Here is a 14,068-nt window from a genome sequence, read left to right as displayed (position 1 = left end):
TCTTGTATTTGTATGGGCATGTCTTTAATTTTGGGAAATTTTCTTCCATGATTCTGTTGAAGATCTGGTCCATGCCATTATCCTGTGGTTCTTCTCCTTCCTATATGCCTATGATTCATAAGTTTGGTCTTTTTATGGTATCATGCAATTCCTGCATATTCCATTCTTTTGTTTTTTTTATATTTTTTTTTTTTTTTTTTTTTTTTGGACTTTTTTGAGACAGGGTCTCCCTGTAGCTGCAGCTGGCCTGGATTCACTATGGAGACCAGAATGGCCTTGAACTCACAGAGATCTGCCTGCCTCTGCCTCCTGAGTGCTGGAACTAAAGGCATGCACCACCACATCTGGTTTGATTTTGAGCTAATTTTTAAAAAATATTTTATTATTTTTATTTTATGTATATGACTATTTTGCCTGCATGTATGTAAGTGCACTGTGTGCATACAATGCCCAAAGGTGCCAGGTGAGGGTATCTCATCAGGAACTGGAGTTGGCGAACAGTTGTTTGCCAACATGTGGGTGCTAGGAATCAAACCCAGGTCTGTGGAAGAACAGCCAGTACTCTTAACCACTGAGCCATCTCTCCAGCCCCCATTGAGCTAATTTTTTAGTAATGAACTCTAACGTGATTCATCATTTTTTTAATTAGGTTAGATAAAAGTGTATCAGTCAGCCAGGCATCATAGTGTACACCTGTAATCCCAGTACCCAGGAGGCTGAGACAGGAGGATTTCTGTGAGTTCAAGGCCTCTAGGGGGTTCTCATTGTACTCCTCTAGAGGACTATTGGTATTTGGTGGGGATATGTTATTTTGGTTTCTCATGTTATTGTTTTTTCTCTGTGATTTTCACATGTGAATTTCTTTTGTAGTTTCTGATTCTTGTGTGAGACTCAGGCCTTCAAGTTTAGGTCTGCTTCTTTTTGTGAACTTTATGTGTCTTTGTGTTTTACTTTTTGGGCATGAAAAGCTGGTTCCTCTAAACTTTTGTTTCTCTCTTTTGATTTTATATTGAAGTGGCCAGATTGATTTTGTCTTCAGTAGTTCCCACAGAGGCCCAGGCTTTCTCCTAAGGTCTGGATCCCTCCAGGAAAGATTCTGGCATCAGGAATTTGGGAGTTGGACTGGCCTGGGAGCAGGGCCCAGGAAAGATGCTGGTCTACAGCAGCTGGTGGCCATGCCACCCAGAGATGCAAAGGGAGATGGGGGCGGGAAAGAGGCCCCAAGGGATCCTGGGAATTGCAATGAGGAAGTGGGTTGGTCTGGATGCAAAGGATCAGGAAGTGGAAAGCTCAGCCCGGCATTCAGGAAAGAGGCTGGTGGGTTGTGCAGTCCAGGGAAGCAGAGGGGGCTGAGGGTGGCGCCAGGCCCAGAGGGCTCCTAGGGGCCTGAGAAGGAACTGGGTTCTTCTGGATGCAAAGGATCAGGAAGCAGTGGTGGTTCCCCCAGTGTCTGGGGTGCCAAGACAAGGAATGTGACAAGACCCAGGCTAGGAGGAGAGACGGGCCGGGGAGATGGAAGGTGAATGAGGCTGGGGGAGTCAAGACGCAGAGGGTGTGATCAACTTACCCGGGAGCTTATCTTTATTTTTTTAATATTTTATTATTATTAATTTTTTTTTTTTTTGTCTTTTTGACACAGGGTCACCCCGAAGCCCCAGCTGGCCTGGAACTCACTATGGAGACCAGGCTGGCCTTGAACTCACAGAGATCTGCTGGGAGTAAAGGTGTGCGCCAGCATGCCTGGCATATTTTATTATTTTTATTTTATGTGTATGAGTGTATTGCCTGCATGTATGTAAGTGTACCTGTGTTGTGACGTGCCCTCAGAGGCCAGAAGAAGGCACTGGATTCCCCTGGAACTGGAGTTACAGATGCTTGTTACCTGCCATGTGGGTGTTGGGAGTTTAACCTGGGTCCTCTGCAAGAGCAGCTAGTGCTTTTAACCATGGAGCCATCTCTCCAGTTCCATTACACAGTTTTGAATCACTAATGATCACTCATGTTGATGTGCCTCTCCAGGCCTACGTGAGTCTGGCTCTGACCACCAACAGTAAGGAACACACCCTGAGGAACTATCGAAAGGGTTCTTCACTTCCCTCAAAGATGCACACAGTGGACAGTTCCTGACCTTCACCTCTATACTGGCCACCAGAGCCAGGAAGGAGAGGACTTATCTGCTTCCTACTGCCTGCACCCAACCTCCTGCTCCTGGTAAGAATGCCCCACTCTCTGTCTGTCTTCAGCTACTGTAATAATATTTGGAGAGTAGAGAGAAATTAAGGGTTGTTTCAAGTATACTGGAGGAGCAGTTGGAAAGGAAGTCTTTTAAAAAAAGCTTAACTCACGTAATTTGAAAATTAAAGCATATAACAAAAACATTAAATAAATCTTTTTTGCTGCCTGTGCTTCAGGGGCCAACAGCTTTAAGCTGTATCACTACATGCCACACCACCACACACCATACTACCACCATGTGCCATAGCACTGCATACAACACCACATAGCATACCACCACCACACTCCATAGCACTGCATGCCACACCACCACACCGCATATCACCAACACACACCATAGTACCACACGCCACACCACTACACACCACAGAAGCACCGCTAACCACAGCATCACATGCCATAGTAGCACACAGTTCCTTGTTATACAAAAGGTAGTCTGGGGTGACAGTGGAAAAGGCATGTTCTCCCATTGGCTGGCTGGTAGGGCACAAACCCCTGCATTGCAGCAGATGCAGCTCCTCTTGAGGACAATTTAGAAAGAACCTGTAAATTACAGATACTCATAACCTCTATGAAATTATTTCAACTTTGGGATTCTTATCCTACAAATAGGATATGAAAAATGACATTTGCAAAAATCTATTCAGTGCAGCATTATTTACAACAGAAAAAGATGGAAAGTAGATTAAGTGCCCAATCAATAACTGAGGGCTGGTTTTAAAAAAATATATGAAATTATTATGAAGTGGTAAAAAAGAAAGGTTTTATACTAATAGAGAATAAAGTCCAAATTAAGAAAAAAAGTGTAAGGTTGTGTAAAGAGAGAAAACAAACACTACAAATAACAGCAGCAGTTACAGGAGAGAAGCGAGTAACCAGACAAACGGGAGATTGGGTGAGACTCGCCTTTTCCTAAGTTTTCCGATACTTTACTCAAAAACCTTAAACAGACAAGATACACGTGTGCATACATACTGTGTATCTACATGAAACGTGTTGAATTTATTAAACTGTGAAATCCATGACTGTGACTGTCAATTTAAAATAAAGTGAATTACCTGTCAGTAACAGTCTACAAAAGATATAAGATTTGACTTTTTTTTTCAATTCTAAATTCTTCACAAAAACAATATATTTGAAACTTCAGATTCTCGTCAGTCATGGCATAAGTTAAGTAAGAAGAGCTAATGAAGAGGATATGAAGATGGACCGAAAGGAATGGGGGCACTAGAGAGAGCTGGGGGGAGGTGGTGGTGGATGGATGTCATCAATAGCACTGTATAGATGTGTGGAACTTTAAAGAAATCATTTTAAAAAGAGAAATGCATGAACAACAACAACAAAAGAATTAATACAGGTCTGAAACTGATGTGATCTTTCTCCAAAAGTAGCATAGCTTACATTTCTGTTACTGACCTGATTAGAGCCAGCATCAAAGCTATCAGGAAGAAATTCCAGGTGGCGAACAGCTCGCACTTTAGTAGGCATCTGGATGATTCTGAAGAGCTGTGTGGCTTCTAAGCACCACAAATGCAGATGATTTGACTTGCCTCCAGCAGCCAGGATTCGGCCATCTCTACGTGCAAAAGGAAAAGTGAGAGAGCAAAACGACCTGAACCTCGCAGGCAGGCCTCTCCCCACTGAGCTCTTTGTGAACGACCTGAACCTGGCAGGCAGGTGCCCTCACTGAGCTCTCTGTGATGGAAACATGTTCTCATCTATGCTGTCCAAGGTCGCAGCCGCAATTACAGATTATCAAATACTTGAAATGTGATTAGTGCTCCTGAAGAGTAAAGGATCACACTTGGGAACTGGGCACGGTGGTCATGCCTTTAATCCCAGCACTCAGGAGGCAGAAGCAGGCAGATCTCTGTGAATTTGAGGCCAGCCTAGTCTACATAGTGAGTTCCAGGCCAGCCAGGACTACAGGGAGACCCTGTCTCAAAACAAAACAAAACCCCAAACCAATAAACAAAAGAACTCAGGGCTGGAGAGATGGCTTAGTGGTTAAGAGCACTGGCTGCTCTTGCAGAGGACCCAGGATCGATTCCCAGCACCCACATGCCCTTAACAGTCCATAACTCCAATTCCAGGGGAATCCGACACCCTCTTCTGACCTCTGTGCGCAATGCATGACACGGGTGCACTTACAAGTTGGCAAAACACTCATACTCACACACACACACACACACACACACACACACACACACACAAATAAATAAAATATATTAAAAAATTAAAAAAAAAAAGATTCATGTGGCCAGTGGCTACCATAGAGGACAGATCAGGGCTTAGGAAGATCTATAATTTTACTTATCACCTTAAAGAATCAGCTTAAAAACCACTTGTCAGATGACTTATTAAGGGTTTGAATAACATTTGTATTTTATAAAACAATTTCAAAGTCACCACTATCCAACTTTCTACATTTCAAAACAATTATACAGACTTGGTAGTGTACCTCTATATTATGAAAAATCACAGAAGGCCAAACTTCCCTAAGCCAAAGAAAGCTACTTTAACAGCTAAGGCTGTGGATATAGTTCAATTCACAGACACATACGCACACGTGCACGCACACACACACACAGAGTAATTAAGTTGTACAGATGTGCATGGGTTGGTGCTTAATTCAGCAACTAATTATAAAGTGTTTCCCATAAGCCAGCTGTCACTCCAGGAATCAGGACAATGCAGCAAACAAGTCAGGTAATAACGATCAAGGGAGGAATCCTGCTCCTCCAGGGTTTCGGTTTAGAGGAAGGCCAATAACAAAGAAATGAACTTGGTGCCAGTTGGTGAGAATAGAGAACTATAAATGGTATGAGAAGCTGGAAAGGAAATCCTCTTCTTGAATGACATGAATGGACATTGTAGGATGATGTAAAGGAAGAATTCTAAACTTGTTAGTAACGTCTTGAGAAAGGAATACAGATCTTACATAAGGAAGAGCAAGACCTACACTAGGCATGGCTGGAGCAGACTCACAAAGGAAGATGGAGAGAGGGAGGCTGTGACTGGTGACAGCACCTCAGGAAACAAGGTGGATTTACTCTAAGTGCAGTGGAAAGCCCAGGAAAGGGATTAACTAGGAAGTGACATGATCCAACTTGAGGTTGGATGCATGCTACCTGCTGTGTGGAGACAAGTTTAGGAAGCGGGAATAAAAACAGAGAGACCAAAGAAGGCTATCATGGTGTATGAGACAGACTAGGGTGATTAGGATTAGGTAAGATCCATTCAGTGGACAAAACAGTGAGTAAGTCAATATAAAATTTGGTAGAGTTGACAAGATTGAGGACTCGGAAGGAGAGGGAGGGAAAGAGAAAAGCTAATATCCATTTCCCAACTCTTTCCACTTGCTCCAGAAAGGCTTAATAAAGAATGATCACAATCCTGAGTTCCCCTAGCCTCCAGTCTTGGGTCTCAAATATTATTTCCCACTACAAGAAACTCACCCTTTAGTAAAACAGCTGATTGTAGGCTTGGAACAGAGAATATACAAGAAAAACCTGGACATCAGAAAGTGTAGAAGCTATTGCAGACTGCCGGGGTAGTGTCAAGAAGATTCGAAGACTAATTTGAAGACAATCCCACTGTGAAAGATGTGAGAACTGGCATCACTAAGATTCACCCACAGTAGTTTGAAACTTACCAACTATGGTAAAGCCATGAGTTTAAAAAGATTAATAATTTAAATGTTTAAAGACCACCTTCAAAGATGCCAATAAATTAATGCTTTATTTTGAAATCTGGTTTAAGAAAAACAGCAGCAGGGAGGCTGAGGCAGGCAGATAACATGAATCTGAGACCAGCCTGTGCTCTACAATGAGCTCAAGATCAGTCTGTGCTGCAGAGTGAGACCCTATCTCAGAATTAAACAAATTTTAAAAAAAGGAGGCTGGAGAGATGGCTCACCAGTTAAGACCACTGGCTGCTCTTCCAGAGGACTCAAGTTCAGTTCCCAGCACCCACATACCAGCTAACACCTGCCTGTAACTCCAGTTCCAGGGATCCCACACCTGCTTTGGGATTTGGTGGTTACCAGGCATGCACATGGTGCACTTATATACATGCAGGTAAAACACTCATACACACAAAATTAAAATAAATAAAATCTTTTAAAAACCAATTTAAAAAACAAAACACAACCAACAGCAGCAAAAACAGTAAGAAAAAAAAGGAGGGGAAGGAAATCGAGCATTGATCAGCCCTTCCATTTTCCATTATTAAACTATGTGAAAGTAACCAAAGAGCCAACAAGAGGAAGTTTTCTTTTATGTTTCTAATTTATAAGTGCACAACGAATTAGAAATAGTAAGTGAAGAAGGGATAAAAGGAAAAAGAATTAGTTAATAATTCTAAAACTAAAACTAGTTAATTAGCAAAGAAAACCTGACAGAGCTAGAAGTTACTAAGTAAAGGATGACAGAACCAGAGTAGCACTAGGAAGTGAACTACGCCTACAACACTAGATTTAGGTAATTACAAATGGTCATGAAAATCACAGAGAAAGTGTCTAAGCTGTTTTGATGAAAGCATATAACCCCTTCTATCTTCCTGCTTTTGACTCAGGTCAAGCCTCTAGTTTCCAGGAGATTCACATTAACCAGTGGACAGGAAATACAGGCAACAGAGGACCATACAAACACCAGTGCATAGACAGAGCAAAATCCGGACTACAGAAAACTACAGTTTGCTTTCTCCCTCCTTCCTTTCCCCTCTCCCTCCCTCCTCCTGTGTGTGCAAGTATATCTATATGCACCTGGTAGAATGCATATGTGCACATATGGAGGCTGGAGGACAAACAGGTTGTTGTTCCTAAGGTGTGGTTCACTTTTATTTTTAGAGCAGGATTCTCACTGGCCTGGAACTCACCAAGACAGAAAAGCTGGCTGGCCTAGTGAGTCTCAGGGAGCTGGCTGTCTTTATGGCCCCAGTGCTAGGATTACAAGTATATGCCACCATGTCTAGCTTTTTTTTTTTCTTTTAATTTAAACGTGAGTTCCAGGGGCTGGAGAGACAGCTCAATGCACTGGCTGCTCTTGCAGAAGACCAGGGTTCAAATCCCAGCACCCACATGGTGGCTAACAACTCTCTGTAACTCCAGTTCTAGGGGATCTGACACCCTCTTCTGACCTTTGTGGGCACTGTACAACATGGGTACACTTACATACATGCAGGCAATACATTCATATACAAAAAAATAATAAAATATTAAAAAGAAAACTGTGGGTTCCAAGGATTGAACACAAGTCCTCAAGTCCTTTGTTTACAAAATGAGCTATTTCCTCACCTCCTCAACAGTTTTCTTTAGCAAATAAATGACACAAAAAATGTTAAGAGGACTAGACCAATTGAATGTGATGTGTAAAGTTTTGTTTTGTTTCTGCTGATTTGAACACATCAGTATTAAAACCAGATATTGGAAAAATTACTGAAATTTTAACAATGGCTATATGATAACATTAAGGACCTCTTGTTCATTTTAAAATGTGATAATACTATGGCCAGCCCTTATCGTTCAGAGATATACAACTGAAATATTTATGGACGAAATGATATACTTTTCTCCAGCAGAGAAAGTGAGAGTTATCGATAAAAATAGGACTAGCTATTAGTTGACAATTACTGAGCTGAAGAGTACTTGGAAATCCTCCCTCCCTCCTTCCCTTTCTTTCTGGTTTTTGAGACAGGGTCTTTTTTACTATATAACCCTGGCTGCTCTAGAACTCAGTATGCAAACCAGGCTGGCCTCAAACTCAGAAACCTGCTGTCTCTGCTGAGATTAAAGGCATGTACCAGTATGCCTGGCTATCTTTCTATTTTTATGTATATGTGAAAGTCTGCACAATAAAACCCAAACCAAAATAAAACTTCAGTAGATTACATCTAAACTTGAAGATATTTTTTTCCAAAATACTGAATGAAAATTTATAATTTTTCCATAGAGACCAGAATTGGAAGCAGAAAGATTCTAAGAGCCAGAGGATCAGGATGCCAGATATGAGAGTGTCTTCTAGGCACAACAGGGAAGCTGCACCCAGGAAACCTCAACAATATGGTTGTGTAAACAAGACTTGCATAATGAAAACACCAGCTGACATGCCAATGTACAGGGGAAAATTTCACAAGACCCCAGTCCCTGATGAAGAGCTACAGGCTGTGGAGAACAAGTAAACCACTTTTATCCAGGGACAAGTTCCCTGATAGGTTATCCAACTCCAAGTGCTCAGCCCTAAACACATGTACACACAAACACCACTAAGTAGACTCAGTAAATTTCACACACACACACACACACACACATACACACACACACACACACACACACCCTTCCAAACAATAATCATTAAAGAGGTTATAAGTTCAAGAGGAATAGGTGGACATGGAGTTGGAGCATGGAGAGGGAGGGGAGAAAAGCTGTAAATACGTTACTTATGTATAACACGCTCAAAATTTTTAAACTAAAATATTAATAAAAAGTAAAAATGTATATTACCTGGTCACAGCAAACACTTTGTATGACACACTAGAGCTTTCAGGTGGAGCCGGTAACTGATATTTGCAAAAAAGAGTATCACATTCCCAGGCAAAGATGGAATTATCTTTAAAACAGCTGAGGATGGTATTACTTAAAGGAAGGAAGAAAACCTAAAAAGAGAAAAGAAAAGGTTATTTTTCACGTAAGGTCCAGAGAGTCCCCTTAAATTTAAAATTATACACACAATCATTTTTTCCTTTTTAATATGATCTTTACTGGGAATAAATAAAATACATTTTAATATATGAAAAGAAAATACTGATATTTCAGCCGGGCGTGGTGGTGTACACCTTTAATACCAGTACTTGGGAGGCAGAGGCAGGCAGATCTTTGTGAGTTCGAGGTCAGCCTGGTCTACACAGGGAATTCAGGCCAGCTGGAGCTACAGGAAGACCCTTTCTCAAAAAGACGAAAAAAAAAAAAGTCCCCCAAACCAAAACCCTGATAGTTCGTAAAGCTATAATAAACTACAAAGAAATAAACCCCTTCAAATCAAAAATGGTTGACTATAATAATGAAGCAATGCACAAAAGTCTAAGTAACAATTTAAAGACTGTCACCTTATATTCAAAATTCAGATGAAAATGAGATATCCTTCTATCAAATTTGTTTGAAAACTAATGAATATAGTCATATACAAATTACATATATACACTAACATATACTTATGAACTCCACAGTCATCTGCCACGTGTTGCACACAACTGTTGGCCCACAGATCCAATAAAGATGAGAAACTACTATTACCTACTAGCAGGAGGGCAGTGGTAAAGCTGCAGCCAGCTCACCATTAACAATAAAGGACCTTCCTATCTCATCTACTATATTACACTTTTCATCATTACTTCAGGCTGTAATCCTCCTACTTATCAAAAAAAAAAAAAAAAGGCACACTGTTTCACACTGGCAACAGCTTCAGGCATCTCATGCTCAACTGCTTAAGATTTATTTTTAATTATCTGTGTGGGTGGGGTATGTGCACATGAATGCAAGTGTTTGTGGAAGCTTTGGATCCCCCTGGAACTGGAGTTACAGGTGGTTGGGGGCTGCCTGATGTGGATGCTGGGAACAGACCTGGAGTCTGCAAGAGCAGTACATGCTCTTAATTGCTGAGCCATCTCTCCAGCCCCTTCACCTATTTCTTGACTTCACCAAAGGGTGACTGACCTGCACCAGATTTGTGTGAGGACATTATGATGTTCACACAACAACAAAACTGCCTAAAATGTATCTTTCAGATATGATGCCACTATTATGAATACTACTGAATACCATTAATATTTGTTATATTTAATAACATTAAATACTATTGATTACTATTAATAATATTAAAAATTACTAAATGCTGGTGGAAGCATAGGGCAGGCACTGTCACACTCAGCTGCTAGGAGCAGATTCTGGTTAAAAACATACAATATGCCTCAATACCCTTAAAATAGATCCCTCAACTAGTGAAGCTTTTTCTAAGAGAAAATTATTTGGGAATAGTTGAAAAAGTGGAGATAAATGTAAGCATTCCATACAATTAAAAAAAGGGAAAAAATGGAAAGTGTTTTCTAGCAAGCCTGAGGCCCTGAGTTCAATCCCTAGTACCTCAAAACAAACTATAGTATTGAAAATGACCACTGATGGGCTTAATTTAAAATTCTGTGAATACATCTGCACAAAATATACAAATATACCATACATATATGGCACAAAGCTCTAAGAAACATACTTGGCTAATTAAAATATCCACTCAGCACTAATGTTGGTAAGACACAAAGGGCTAACCAAAGTACCTAAGATGTCCGCACACCAGTCAAGGGCCTGATTCTCACTTTTGTATTTGGCTCACATTGCTGAAGACAATCTCTAATAGATCTTTTGCTAACAGACTCGGTTGTGTGAGGAAGATTTTTAACATGAAGATGTTATAGAAAGAATTTTCAACGAATATATTATAGTCCACAATGAATGTATTAAGACACTGTTTCAAAACTGGTATCAAAAAGTAACTTAAGAAAATTCTTATAATTAGCAGTCATTTTTTCTAGAAAAGTTATGAAGTTTATTCCTACTGAAAGAAGCAAAAGCTTAAAAGTTAATGAGCATCAACTGCTATTTTAAGTGAATAGCTGTGATAAGATTATTACCTGCATGATTATTCATTACTAGATTTGTGATTTTAATTGCTAGATTTTAATGATTATAAAATTGTTCCTAATGAAACATGTCATTATTATTTAGAGAGTGTCATCTCTTGACAACATAAAAAACTTAGAAAACAACTTCAAAAGCATTAAATGTACAGGGGGTGTATTTTTTCCTTGTGGAACATGAAAATCCTACTCTTTCTATAGTAAAGTAACTCATTTTCTGTGGGTCTAACAAAATGCCCTGGGCCAGGGTAATTTGAAGGAAGATAGGTTTATTTAGCTCACAGTTCTAGAGGTTCAGGAGCATGATGCCTGATTCTGCCAGGCTCTGGTGAGGGCCTCAGGCTACATCACAACATAGCACCACAGTAGGAGTGTGTGTGAGAAGGGACTACATGACCAGACAGGAAGCCACAAGAATTCAGGGCATGGTTTCCTCACTCTTTCTATAATTTTACAATCTCTTCTCTCTTCCACTGCCTCCCTTCTCCCTTCTCCCTAGGAATATTAATTCTCTTCAGGGTTCTAATACCTACCAACACAGCCACCGAGGACCAAGTTTCCAGCACATATTCCTCAGGGAGATAAACTCAAACCACATCTACACTAGCATTTTCCAGTTCAGCTGTGAGAGGTGTGGGCTCTTGTCAAAAATTAAAGAATTCAGGCCTTCTCCTTGGTAGAATGTTTGCCTAACATGTGCAGGCCTCTGGGTTTGAGCCCTAGCATCAGGAAGGTAAAACAAACAAAATCAAACCAAAGCTAGACATGGTGGCACATTCCTGTAATCCCAGCACTTGGCAGCTGAGGCCAGAGGACTGTAAGTCTGAATCCAGCATAGGCTACACAGTGAGACCCGGTCTCAAAAACAAGAACACAGCAACAACAAATTCAAGATATGTAATATTAACAGAAATGTAATATCACAAAGCTTTTTCCCATGCATAGTGAACAAAGGTAATCACAAATACAAGGACATATCCCCAAATCCCTAGCTAAAGAACTGAATATCCTGCCACCAAGCAGCATAAGAAAAATCAAGTGGAGCTGGAGAGATGGCTCAGCGGTTAAAAGCACTGGCTGTTCTTGCAGAAGACCCAGGTTTGAATCCTAGCACCCACATGGCAGCTGACAACTGTCCACAACTCCAGTTTCAGGGGGTCTGATGCCCTCTTCTGTCTTCTGCGGGCATTGCATGACATGGATGCACTTATATACATGCACACATAACATTCATACACAAAAAAGAAAAATCAAAAGTTACTAATTTGAAGAGATGTGAGGGAATTGCTTTGTAGTTATAGGTTAGATTCTCCCTGAAACCATTTATAATCTGTGTGACACTGGACAAATTACCTAATATTTCTGAACTTCAATTTTCCCCTTTGGCTAGCAGCTTCTGCCTTTTCAGATTATTTAAGCTGAAAAGTAGCTATTCGAGGAGGATGGTGAGTCTGAGGCCAGCTGGACCACACTGCAAGTTCTAGACCACCCTCAGCTGCATAGTCAGCTGAGGGAGGGAGGGAGGGAAGGAGGGAGGGAGGGAGGGAGGGAGGGAAAAAAGGAAGGAATTACCCGATAGGCTCCAACAATTGGCATCTATTATGATTAATATCATTGCCTGTTTTTTTGTTTCTTTGTTTTGACCTAAGGGCCTCACTAAGTTGCCCCAGCTGGTTTTGAATTCCAAGTCCTCTACCTCAGGCCCTGGAGTGGCTGATACTCTAAGCGCAGTACTATGCTAGGTTGGTTTTTACTATTATTGTTATTACTACATACAAAATTCAGTGGAGAGAAGTTTGAGAGTAGCCCTTTTTTGGTTAAAGATTTGTATTTTTAAATTATGTATCTGTGTCTGAGGGTTGGGGTATGCATGGAAGTACAGCTGTGCCCTTGGAGCCAGAGAGGGAGCTCAAGCTTCAGGCAGCGGTGAGCTCTGTCTGATGTGGGTGCTGGGAACTGAACTCAGGTTCTCCACAAAAGCAGCAAGTGCTCTTAACCACTGAGCCACCTCTCCACCCCAAGAACAGTCCTCTAAAAACACTGTGAGAGGCTGGAAGTAGAGCTCTGCAATGGAGTGCTTGCTAAGCACATGGGACCCTGGGTTCATTCCCCAGCCCCCTCCACAAGCAAGAAAACAACTAAAACACCCAAATAAACAACAACAAAAAATACTTTAAAACAAAAGATCCACTTTCAAACCGAAGTCACTTATCTGAAACTCTTGGACTGGATGGGTTTCAGAATTCAGAATTATTTCCTGCTTTAGAGAGGTACAGCAGTATGATACATACTGTACAGCATGATATGACCTGTAACCTGGGGCAACAGCTAATGCTCAGATACATTTTAGGTTCCTGTCAGTTCAGTTCATATTAGATGTCTGTTTAACTAAGGTCAGATTATATTTTGCTACTGAGTTAAACACTTCTGAGTTTTAAAACTATTAATAAAGAAATGTGCACCTTGGGGCTGGAGAGATGGCTTAGCAGTTAGGAACTGGCTGTTCTTGCAGAGGACCTACGTTCAGTTCCAAGCACCCACATGGTGGCTAACAACCCTCCATAACTCCAATTCTAGGGATCCAATGCCCTCTTCTGACTGCCAAAGGAACCACATACACAGTGCACTTACACATACATACAAAACATCCACATATAAAACTACATAAATTCTTTTAAAAAAAGAACTGTGCATCTATATAACATAGCTCAGAAGAAAAACATATTATTATCTAGCTTTTAAAAGAACATATCTAGGGACTGGAAATGCAGTTCCACTGGTACAGTACTTCCTTAGTATGCATGAAGTCCTAGGTTTGATACTCAGCACCACATAAAAAGGGCATGGTGGTACATGCCTGTAATCCCAGCACTCAGGAGGAGGTAGAGGCAGGAAGATCGGAAGTTTAGGGCCATCCTTGGCTACATAGCCAGTTCAAGGCCATCGTGGGCTACATGAGACCTCACCTCAATAAATGAATAAATAAAAGCAAATGGAGCTGGGTGTGGTGGCACACACCTTTAATCCCAACACTCAGGAGGCAGAGGCAGGTGGATCTCTGTGAGTTCAAGGCCAACCTGGTCTACATAGTGAGTTCCAGGACAGCTGGGGCTACTGGGAGACCCTGTCTCAAAAAAAAGACCAAAAA

General features: G+C 41.0%; 1 protein-coding gene across 5 annotated transcripts in view; it reads right to left on the bottom strand.

Annotated features, from left to right (window-relative positions):
• Window positions 1-14,068, bottom strand: part of Tbc1d31 (TBC1 domain family member 31) — a 75,461-nt gene that overhangs the window by 45,314 nt on the left and 16,079 nt on the right. For all 5 annotated transcript variants that reach the window (XM_008837997.3, XM_008837991.3, XM_008837996.3 and 2 more), the window contains exons 5-6: window positions 8,738-8,889; window positions 3,652-3,811 (exon numbers count right to left, since the gene is read on the bottom strand). In XM_008837997.3, the coding sequence (XP_008836219.1) occupies window positions 3,652-3,811; window positions 8,738-8,889 (312 nt within the window). The remainder of the gene's footprint in view (window positions 1-3,651; window positions 3,812-8,737; window positions 8,890-14,068) is intronic.

The sequence above is a fragment of the Nannospalax galili genome, unplaced genomic scaffold (assembly GCF_000622305.1).
Source record: "Nannospalax galili isolate Female #2095 unplaced genomic scaffold, S.galili_v1.0 scaffold17, whole genome shotgun sequence".
NCBI lineage: Eukaryota > Metazoa > Chordata > Mammalia > Rodentia > Spalacidae > Nannospalax > Nannospalax galili.
The sequence above is the reverse complement of the archived record's forward strand: the minus strand, read 5'-3'. Positions and strand labels throughout refer to the sequence as shown.